Below are 12,340 nucleotides of genomic sequence, written 5' to 3' on the forward strand. Positions count from 1 at the left end.
TTAATCCTAAATGAGTTAAATGCTACAAATTAAATCTATTATGCAGTCTTTATCACGGCTTTGTAGTTTTTACCAATTTATAAATTCATAATAAAAACATGCTGCAATTCAGCCTGTTGGACAATACGTGTAGGTAGTTTTTAATGTGCGTTAAAATAATTCAGAACAATCTGGTATTGTTATGGAATCAAAAATTCAGAACCAATAAGTTGGCTGGTCAGTGCAAACTGTGACATTTCAGAAGGGCAGTAAACTAAAAGAAATGTCAACCAATAACTGTTTGCTGTTCAGTGCATGAATATCTTCAGTGAGTACAGAGGTCCTTAGAATAGATATTTATAGTCCTTCTTGTGGAGTGCCTTAGAAATCTATAATCCTCTCGCTCATCCCCCAAGTCCCCATTGGGAAGGTCCACTCCTCCTTGGTTGTCATTCCTCTGTCAAAATTGCTGCCCTTTTTGCACCATTGTGTAAATCAAACCTCTATCACTTACCTTGGAAAGTGCCGTTCTTGGTAGCTATACCTTTGGCTATAAGTCGTATTGAGTTCCAGGCCATTTGTGATGAGGAAATGTATTCTGTGTTCCATTGCAGCAGGATATCCTTGAAATCGCCCTCATGTTTTCTCCAAAGTTATTCCATTGTTCCGCATGAATCTCAATATTTCCATTCCGGCCATATTTTAGAACTTATTCCCTGACAGAAAGGGACTTTCTACAATTGGGATTGTGAGCATGCATGCCTCATGAGAATGTCCTTCTCACCAACTTCCACAGGCCCAGATGGACTTTTGCCTTCTCAGTGGATCCAGTTCCATAGAAGCACCATTCTATCCCATCTAATTCCATATGGATCTGGAGTTAAAACTTGGAGTATAGATTGGTTGCTATCCCTAAAGTCCAGTTCCTATTGTGAACTTGTGAACACTATGTTGAGATGTGCTTCTTTACCTGTGGATCCTCATTACACTGAATTATTTCGCGTGTGACTGTTTGACATGCAGGTCCTTAAGATAGGTACCCAATAGAACGCCAGAGTAGGTCCTAACCTAATGATGAATTTCTGTTTCTCTTCAAAATGTGTAGTTGGTACCTAAGCTAGCCTTGTGTAATAATGTGAACTGTCTCTTAAACACACTTGAAAGTGGACCCCTATGATTTGGAGACATGCCTCTGAAAGAACATAAAGCTGCACAATCAGCTACAGTAGGTGGACCTTTGTCTTGATGGTGAGTCTGGGCCCCATCTGATTAAACACACATTTCATCTCAAGGTTGTTTCATTATATTATTGTCTCTCTTTTCTGCCTTATTGACTAGATCCCATTTCGCACTTTTCAGTGGATTATCACAAGACAGTAACTTTTATAGTAGAAACCTTGAGTCCTGAAGTTCCTGAAACATACCCTTGCATGTACATGGATACATATATATTTATGTATGTGTGTATATGTATATGTATGCAAAACACAAAGGAGATCTCTGGGAAGTTCCCAATTTTAGGTGGAGAGCTGCTCTAGTAAGGAGCACCCTGCAACACCAGCGACACTCTAGATTTGCTCACCTCAAATGTCTGCTTATCTAGCAAAGTCTTTAAGCATAGGATTAGCACAGTGCTATCCTCGCCGAGCTAGATAGTGACAAAGTCTTTTGCCATTTGTACAGCAAAATCTTTAAGTTTTATGCTTTACTCATTCCAGGTTGGCTTGGATGGTATTTGACCAGTCCAAAGCTGTAATACTGTGCCTGGAGTGGTAAATGGCTTTTGTCTTTTTACAGCTCGGCAAGGATGACACTATGTCAATCCTATGCTTAAAGATTTTGCTGTACAAATGGCAAAAGACTTTGTCACTATCTAGCTCGGCGAGTATAGCACTGTGCTAATCCTATGCTTAAAGACTTTGCTAGATAAGCAGACATTTGAGGTGAGCAAATCTAGAGTGTCGCTGGTGTTGCAGGGTGCTCCTTACTAGAGCAGCTCTCCACCTAAAATTGGGAACTTCCCAGAGTTCTCCTTTGTGTTTTGCATAATTTATGCGTCACTCTATCCCTGAAAGGGCCTTGGTTTGACATATGTATATGTATGTATATATGTTCGGTGGCATGTGTAGCTGCAGATACACATGCTGTGCACATCCTGCCATCTGGTGTTGGGCTCGGAGTGTTACAAGTTGTTTTTCTTCGAAGAAGTCTTTTCGAGTCACAAGATCGAGGGACTCCTCCCATTTCGGCTCCATTGCGCATGGGCGTCGACTCCATCTTAGATTGTTTTTTTTCCGCCATCGGGTTCGGACGTGTTCCTTTTCGCTCCGTGTTTCGGGTCGGAAAGTTAGTTAGAATCTCGGAAAAATCGTCGGTATTGTTTGCGTTCGGTATCGGGTTAGTTATAACAGATCAACACCGACTTTTGAAGAGCTCCGGTGGCCCTTCGGGGTTTTTTCGATCCCCCTCGTCAGGGCCTGGTCGGCCCGGCCACGTGTCTCTTCAAGGCTGATGGAACGGACCCCATTCCGCTTCTGCCCAAAATGCCATAACAAGTATCCATATACAGATCAGCATCTGGTCTGTAACTTGTGTCTGTCACCAGAGCACAAGGAGGATTCCTGTGAAGCCTGTCGAGCGTTTCGGTCGAGGAAGACATTAAGAGACCGAAGAGCAAGAAGACTGCAGATGGCGTCGGCGCCGACAGGACAAGGGCGTTTCCAGGAGGAAGAAGAAAGCTTTTCCATCCATGAATCGGACTCGGACGAGCTCGATCCTGAAGAAACGCCGAAAACCGCGAGTAAGACGTCGAAACATAAAACTCACGAGAAGACAACAAAAGCCCAGGGGACGCCACCGCCAACAGGCCATGGCTTAACCCGAAGAATAGGTGACCGATCATCGGCACCGAAAAAGGGCACTCTGGTGGCGAAGTCATCCGACTCCGGTCGAGATACCGCCACACAGCAATCTCGGGCTCGAGATAGTGGCTCCGAGCAGGTTCGGCACCGAGACAGCGGCACCGAAATGAGTCGGCACTGAGAGACCACGACGCCGAAAACAAAAAAGGTTTCGTCGGAACCGAAAAAAGTAGCCGAAAAGGTTTCGATACAGAAACATCCGGCTTCGGAACCGAAATCAAGTTCCTACACAGAGGAACAAGGACTGTCCTCACAAATGAAAAAACATACATTTGGACAGGAATTAGAGGCAATGGAGCCGGACTACACCCAAAGACTGCTCCACATCCAAAAAGAAATGGGAAAGATCAGCACTCTCCCTCCTACCAGGAGAAAGACAAGCAGCCACAGGCAAAGGTGGCTAAACAAGTAACCCCGCCACCATCTCCACAATGCTCTCCGCAACCATCACCGGTAGCCACTCCACCTAGGATGCAATCCCCGACCCACACAGGGATGAGTCAAGATGACCCTGACACATTGGACCTTTATGATGCACCATTGTCAGATAATAGTCCTGACTGTTATCCAGCTAGACCGTCGCCACCAGAAGATAGTACAGCCTACGCACAAGTGGTGTCGAGGGCAGCGGCATTTCATAATGTCAGCCTACATGCAGAGCCCATTGAAGACTTCTTCCTATTTAATACACTGTCGTCCACACACAGCCAGTACCAGAGTCTTCCCATGCCACCTGGGATGCTCAAACACTCCAAACAAGTGTTTCAGGAGCCTGTAAAAGGAAGGACCATTACTCCAAGAGTGGAGAAAAAATATAAACCGCCACCAACAGACCCCGTGTACATCACACAACAGCTAACACCGGACTCAGTTGTGGTAGGGGCAGCTCGCAAAAGAGCAAACTCACATACTTCAGGAGATGTACCACCTCCAGATAAGGAAAGTCGCAAATTCGACGCAGCAGGCAAAAGGGTGGCGGCACAGGCAGCAAACCAGTGGCGTATTGCAAATTCACAGGCTTTGTTCGCCAGATATGATAGGGCTCATTGGGACGAAATGCCACATTTAATAGAACATTTGCCCAAGGAGTTCCCCAAAAGAGCACAGCAAGTAGTTGAAGAAGGACAGAGTATCTCCAACAATCCAGATACGGTCAGCTATGGATGCTGCAGACACAGCTGCTAGAACTGTCAACACAGCAGTGACAATAAGGAGACATGCATGGCAGCGTACATCAGGATTTAAACCAGAAATACAGCAAGCTGTGCTCAATATGCCATTTAACGGACAGCAGTTGTTTGGGCCGGAGGTGGACACTGCTATCGAAAAACTTAAGAAGGACACTGACACGACCAAAGGCATGGGCGCACTCTACTCCCCACAGAGCAGAGGCACATTTCGAAAAACACAGTTTCGAGGGGGGTTTCGAGGGCAAAGCACAGAACCCACGACCTCACAAACAAGGCCCACTTATCAGAGACAATATCTGCGTGGAAGTTTTCGGGGACAATATAGAGGGGGACAGTTCCAAAAAAATAGAGGAAAGTTCCAAAGTCCCAAAACTCCTCAAAATAAGCAGTGACTTACAAGTCACACATCCCCAACACACAACACCTGTGGGGGTGAGACTAAGCAAGTTTTACAAACATTGGGAGGAAATAACAACAGATACTTGGGTCCTGGCAATTATCCAGCATGGTTATTGCATAGAATTTCTCAAATTCCCTCCAAACGTCCCACCGAAAACACACAATATGTCAAAACAACATATAGATCTTCTAGGACTAGAAGTTCAGGCGTTGCTACAAAAAGAAGCAATAGAATTAGTACCAAACCAACAGAAAGGAACAGGAGTTTACTCTCTGTACTTTCTCATACCCAAAAAAGACAAGAATCTGAGACCTATATTAGATCTCAGAACATTAAATACCTACATCAAATCAGATCACTTTCACATGGTGACATTACAAGACGTAATCCCACTGCTCAAACAACAAGACTACATGACAACACTAGACCTAAAGGATGCATATTTCCATATACCGATTCATCCTTCACACAGAAAGTACTTAAGGTTTGTATTCCAAGGAGTACACTACCAATTCAAGGGGTTGCCGTTCGGAATAACAACTGCACCAAGAGTTTTTACAAAATGCCTAGCAGTCGTAGCTGCACATATCAGAAGGCAGCAAATACATGTGTTCCCGTACCTAGACGATTGGTTAATCAAAACAAACACGCTAGAACGGTGTTCACAACACACAAAGTATGTCATACAAACCCTCCACAAACTAGGTTTCTCAATCAACTACACAAAGTCACACCTTCTGCCGCGTCAAACACAGCAATACTTAGGAGCGACAATCAACACAGCAAAAGGGATTGCCACACCAAGCCCACAAAGGGTTCAGGCATTTCACAATGTAATACAGGCCATGTATCCAAATCAAAAAAATACAAGTCAAAAAGGTAATGAAACTCCTAGGCATGATGTCCTCATGCATAGCCATTGTCCCAAATGCAAGGTTGCACATGCGGCCCTTACAACAGTGCCTAGCATCACAGTGGTCACAGGCACAGGGTCAAATTCTAGATCTGGTGTTGGTAGACCGCCAAACATACACCTCGCTTCAATGGTGGAACAGTATAAATTTAAACCAGGGGCGGCCTTTCCAAGACCCAGTGCCACAATACGTAATAACAACAGATGCCTCCATGACAGGGTGGGGAGCACACCTCAATCAGTACAGCATCCAAGGACAATGGGACACTCACCAAAAACACTTTCACATAAATCACTTAGAACTATTGGCAGTATTTCTAGCGCTCAAAGCATTTCAACCCATAATAAGCTACAAACACATCCTTGTCAAAACAGACAACATGACAACAATGTATTACCTAAACAAACAGGGAGGCACACACTCAACACAGTTGTGTCTCCTGGCACAGAAAATATGGCATTGGGCGATTCACAACCACATTCGCCTAATAGCACAATTTATTCCAGGAATTCAGAACCAGCTAGCAGACAATCTTTCTCGGGATCACCAACAGATCCACGAATGGGAGATTCACCCCCAAATACTGAATACTTACTTCCAAAGTTGGGGAACGCCACAAATAGATCTATTTGCAACAAAGGAAAACGCAAAATGCCAAAACGTTGCATCCAGGTACCCACAAGATCAGTCTCAGGGCAATGCGTTATGGGTGAGTTGGTCAGGGATATTTGCTTACGCTTTTCCCCCTCTCCCACTCCTTCCATATCTAGTAAACAAGCTGAGTCAAAACAAACTCAAACTCATACTAATAGCACCAACATGGGCAAGGCAACCTTGGTACACAACACTACTAGACCTCTCAGTAGTGCCTCATGTCAAGCTACCAAACATACCAGATCTGTTAACGCAACACAAACAACAGATCAGGCACCCAAATCCAGCATCGCTGAATCTAGCAATCTGGCTCCTGAAGTCCTAGAGTTCGGACATTTAGACCTTACACAGGAATGTATGGAGGTCATAAAACAAGCTAGGAAACCTACCACTAGACATTGCTATGCAAATAAGTGGAAAAGATTTGTATATTACTGCCACAACAATCAAATGCAACCCTTACACGCATCTGCCAAAGACATCGTAGGATACTTACTACATTTGCAAAAATCAAAGCTAGCTTTCTCTTCCATTAAAATACATCTTACAGCAATTTCAGCTTACCTGCTAATTATGCACTCAACTTCTCTATTTAGAATACCAGTCATAAAAGCATTTATGGAAGGTCTAAAGAGAATTATACCACCAAGAACACCACCAGTTCCTTCATGGAACCTCAACATTGTCTTAACACGACTCATAGGTCCACCTTTTGAGCCCATGCACTCTTGTGAAATGCAATACTTAACATGGAAAGTTGCATTTTTAATTGCCATCACATCTTTAAGAAGAGTAAGTGAGATTCAAGCATTTACCATTGAAGAACCATTTATTCAGATACACAAGCATAAAGTAGTTCTACGAACAAATCCTAAATTTTTACCAAAAGTCATATCACGTTCCACTTAAACAGTAGAATTACCAGTGTTCTTCCCACAGCCAGACTCCGTAGCTGAAAGAGCACTACATACATTAGACATCAAAAGAGCGTTAATGTACTACATTGACAGAACAAAACAAATTCGAAAAACAAAACAATTGTTCGTTGCTTTCCAGAAACCTCATACAGGGAATCCAATATCCAAACAAGGCATTGCCAGATGGATAGTTAAATGCATTCAAACCTGTTATCTCGAAGCAAAAAGAGAACAGCCTATAACACTAAAGGCACACTCAACTAGAAAGAAAGGTGCTACCATGGCGTTTCTGGGAAACATTCCAATGACTGAAATATGTAAGGCAGCCACATGGTCTACGCCTCATACGTTTACCAAGCACTACTGCGTGGATGTGTTAACAGCACAACAAGCCACAGTAGGACAAGCAGTACTAAGAACTTTGTTTCAAACAACTTCAACTCCTACAGGCTGAACCACCGCTTTTGGGGAAATAACTGCTTACTAGTCTATGCAAAGCATCTGTATCTACAGCTACACATGCCATTGAACGGAAAATGTCACTTACCCAGTGTACATCTGTTCGTGGCATGAGACGCTGCAGATTCACATGCGCCCACGCTCCTCCCCGGGAGCCTGTAGCCGTTTGAAGTTGATCTTGAACATTTGTAAATATATCGCTTTAAACCACATTATGTACATACATATTTACTCCATTGCATGGGCACTATTACTATAATACACAACTTATACCTCACCCTCTGCGGGGAAAACAATCTAAGATGGAGTCGACGCCCATGCGCAATGGAGCTGAAAGGGGAGGAGTCCCTCGATCTTGTGACTCGAAAAGACTTCTTCGAAGAAAAACAACTTTTAACACTCCGAGCCCAACACTAGATATGTTCAGTGGCATGTGAATCTGCAGATACACACGCTGTGCATTATACTTCTGCCATCTAGTGTTGGATTTGGAGTGTTAAAAGTTGTCTTTCTTCGAAGAAGTGTTTTCGAGTCACGGAATCGAGTGACTCCTCCTCTTCAGTTCCATTGCGCATCTGCATCGACTCCATGTTAGATTGTTTTCTTTCCACTGTTGGGTTCGGACGTGTTTCCTTTTGCTCTGAAAGTTTGATTCGGATAACTTAGAAAGCGCCTTATTTTCGTCTGTATTGTATCGATCGGGTTTACATCTTCCATCGACACATTGGTACCGTCGGAGAAGACAACTTTATTCGCCCTTCGTGTGCGTGCGCCCAAATCAGACCTAGTCGGCCGACCGCATGCAAGCCTCGTCGGCCGACCGCATGCAAGCCTCATGGATGGGACTCCATTCCGATTCTGTCCTCTGTGCCACGCAAAATTCCCTCATACAGAACAACATCTCATCTGTAATCTTTGCCTTTTCCCCAGATCATCGGGAAGAAAATTGTGAGGCCTGTCAATCCTTCCGGTCCAAAAAGATGCTTCAAGACAGGAGGGCACGATGACTCGAGATGGCGTCCAGAAGCTCAGAACATCTTGACATGGAGGAGGAAGAGATCATGCAGACAGCAGTCTCCGTCAGAGGTTCAGACTCCGACCAAGAATCTGAGGAAGACAGAACAGTCACGGCAGGACAGCATGTGAGTACGCCTGCCCCTGTACCATCACAAAGATACAAGCATAATACCTTTGGTACGCCACTGCTGGAAGGCCATGGCTCTGCCCGAAAAAATACATCTGGTGACCAAACTACCAGTTTGGCACCGAAAAGGACACTCCCCACGAAACCATCGGAGTCGATAAAAGGCTCAGTGTCTGACTCGAGTAAACACCATTTTTCGGAGTCGAAAATTCGGAAATCCCTTTTCGGAGCAGAGAACATCCACTACACCATCTTTTTCGATACCGAAAAAGCATGCTTTGGAACCGAAAACAGCAGGATACACAGAAGAACATGGAATTTCAAAAAGACTAAAAGAAATCCACAAAACCTCTGAAGAGGAGACTCTAGTACAGCCAATACTTGAAGCAATGGATGAGAGGCAAGCCAGGATTCATATCCACAAGGAAACTGGCAGAATCCTAACAGCGCCTCCTCTAACACCTAAGAGGAAATTAGCCTTTCAGGAGGAATTGCTCCAGCTAAAGTGCCAAAGCCAGAGGAGAGACCACCACCTCCTCCTCCTCACTCTCCACACCTGCATACCTCTTCTCCTACCAGTCCTACACCAGTGCAGTCACCATCACATTAGTTTGACTCACAACAGGACTATGTAGATCCATGGGATCTTTATGATCCAGATCCCATTCCCTGCAACGACCCGGACTGCTATCCCTCTAAGCCTTCACCACCTGAGGATAGTACGGTGTACAATCGGGTTTTAACTAGCGCTGCAGCATACCATGGTGTCACCATGCACACTGAACTGTTTTTGTTTAAAACACTCTCCTCCACACATTCAAAATACCAGTCGCTTCCCATGCTCCCAGGCATGCTAAAACATGCTGAACAAATACTTAATGAGCCAGTTAAAGCAAGGATAATTACTCCCAGGATAGAGAAAAAATACAAACCACCTACCTCTGATCCTAATTACATAAATCAACAAATACCTCCAGATTCGGTAGTAGTAAGTGCTGCCAGAAAAAGGGCAAACTCAGTCATCAGGTGATGCACCCCCACCAGACAAGGAAAGCTGGAAGTTTGATGCTGCATGGAAGACAGTTGCATCCCAGGCAGCGAATCAGTGGAGGATAGCTAACTCACAGGTGGCGTTAGCTAGATACGACAGGGCCCTTTGGGATGAGATGCAAGACATAATTCAGCATCTCCCCAAAGAACATCAAAAAAGGGCACAGCAAATAGTGGAGGAAGGGCAAGCCATCACCAATAATCAGATTAGGTCTTCCCAGACACAGCTGTGAGGAGTGTCAACACTGCTGTGACAATAAGGAGGCATGCATGGCTCAGGTCCTCGGGTTTTAAACCTGAAATCCAGCAATCGGTGTTAAATATGCCGTTCAATAAAAAACTACTTTTCAGCCCAGAAGTTGACACTGCAATTGAGAAATTACACAAAGATTCAGACACTGCAAAAGCAATGGGTGCACTATACACCACACCATACAGGGGATTCTTTCGGAAACCTCAGTTTAGATGTGGATTTAGAGCTCAAACAGCAGAGGCATCCACATCGCAGGGAAAACCAACCTACAAACCACAATACCAACAAGATGGTTTTAGGGGCACATATAATGGGCATTATCCCAAAAACAGAGGGAAGTTTCAAACTTTTAAACAAACTCCACAGCACCCTAAGCAGTTACTTGGCTTATCCGCTTCTACTCCACACCTCTCCTGTGGGGGGAAGACTGCAACAGTTCCACACCAATTGGCAAAACATTACCACAGACAATTGGGTGCTATCAATTATCAGCAATGGTTATTGCCTAGAATTGATACAAACTCCTCCAAACATTTCACCAAAACAACACAAACTATCCACAGAACACATCAATCTGTTACAGGAAGAAGTCAAATCTCTATTACTCAAACAAGCAATAGAACCCGTCCCACAAGATCAAGTAGGACAGGAGTTTATTCTCCATACTTCCTGGTTCCCAAAAAAGATGGCACCCTCAGAACAATATTAGATCTCAGGACCCTCAATCTTTACATTCTGTCAGAACAAGGCTACGGCTGAAACGCGTTGGGAGGAAGTACATTTTTTCTCTTTATTTAATTTAGTTTGAAACTGGCCGACTGGTGTCTTGATTTTCTTTCTGATTGGGAGAGAACAATTTATAAATACATTTTTGGGATTCCCGATCCCACATCAAGACCGCCACAAACTTGAGCATCGACAAGTCGGGTGTTCTCTTTTTTGCTAATATATATATATATATATTTTTGCATGGGCATCTTTTTCTTTATCACCTATATACTCTATTACTCCACCTTACCCTCTGCGGGAACACAATCTAACATGGAGTCGATGCCCATGCGCAATGGAACCGAAGAGGAGTCACTCGATCCTGTGACTCGAAAACACTTCTTCGAAGAAAAACAATTTGTAACACTCCGAGCCGAACTCTAGATGGCAGAAGTATAATGCACAGCATGTGAATCTGCAGCAGAACATGCCACGTACAGATGTACAGTGGGTAAGTGACATTTTCCATATTTATTTCTATGTTGTAGCTTCGCTTCAGAATGCCCTAGCATCTTTGGATGTTTCTTTGTACAACATTGTTTCATCTGGTTCTTTTAATTGTAAATAAAACCCCAATTCTAGCTGAAAATATTGCACTGGTTGGGCACTCAGTTTGAGTTGTATGTACTGTTATTTATCAGTTTCTACCCTTGCCACCTCCTAAAATTAATCTTGACAGCTTCACTTTACTTCCTACAGAGAATCTGGTGTGTGAAGGGGTGAATTTGCTTATCCAGCTGAGTATTGGTAGTTGCGATAGCGACAACCCTATGGCATAGTTATTAACAGATATTAATCTTAATGAGATTGTCCAGTAATGTCTGATTGCCTTTGTCACCAAAACAAAAGAATCCATTGTAGTTTATTTTGCTAGCGGAATCAAGCAGTATGAAGTGTTATTGAATGTTATTGAATTTTAAGTTAAATAAACTAAGGATGAAGTGTCTTGATTGAGCAGTTTAATTTTCCACAGGGTCCAAGAGATGGAGAAAATGATGAAACTGACAAAGTGGATAAAAAAAATAAAGGAACATATGATGGGGATAAATTGGGGGACTTGAAGGAGGAGGGAGATGTAATGGATAAGCCGAACGGCCTACCTGTCCAAAATGGTATTGATACTGATGTGAAAGACTTTAGGTAAGTGTTTTTCAATGTTGCCTGATTTTTGTCTTGTCTTGAATTTGTGTTATGGTGAAGGGTAGAAGGCACCCACCTCCTTGTATGTTTGGCTTTATTTTATTTTTTTTGCCTGGGGAAAAATATTTTAGCTTTATTTTTGTATATAAATGTTGCTCTAGTATCATGGAGGCAATGTCACAAAATAGAGGATGCTGAAACCATTGATTTCAGTGAGTAAGATGATTTTTGACTAAAGGTGTTGTCTTGCTTCTTTAGAGAACCTAATGATGTTGCAGTACTTGTATTAATCTCAGCCACTAGCATTCGCTCAGTCCTCATTCCATTCCATAGTTTTTTGCCTATCATGCCACTTAAAGCAACAACCCATCTTAAGCAAATCAGTACTGACTGTGTTCGTCATAGGGCAGTCTGTCACCAACTGCCAGGTAAGTGGCAGTTTTGTTTTCAGCATAATCCAGTTTAATGGCTCATTTCAGTTTTATTTTTTTAACCATAACCAAAACCTTAAAGGGACAGCTGCTGCCTGTAAGGCTTTTTAATTTCATTTT

At 43.4% G+C, this 12,340-nt stretch overlaps 1 protein-coding gene across 18 annotated transcripts in view; it reads left to right on the plus strand.

Moving 5' to 3' along the window:
- The window catches only part of PUM1 (pumilio RNA binding family member 1), an 859,012-nt gene that overhangs the window by 238,688 nt on the left and 607,984 nt on the right, over positions 1-12,340 (plus strand). For all 18 annotated transcript variants that reach the window (XM_069224905.1, XM_069224910.1, XM_069224908.1 and 15 more), the window contains one exon: positions 11,623-11,789. In XM_069224905.1, the coding sequence (XP_069081006.1) occupies positions 11,623-11,789 (167 nt within the window). The remainder of the gene's footprint in view (positions 1-11,622; positions 11,790-12,340) is intronic.

The sequence above is a fragment of the Pleurodeles waltl genome, chromosome 3_1, assembly GCF_031143425.1.
Source record: "Pleurodeles waltl isolate 20211129_DDA chromosome 3_1, aPleWal1.hap1.20221129, whole genome shotgun sequence".
Classification (NCBI taxonomy): Eukaryota; Metazoa; Chordata; class Amphibia; order Caudata; family Salamandridae; genus Pleurodeles; species Pleurodeles waltl.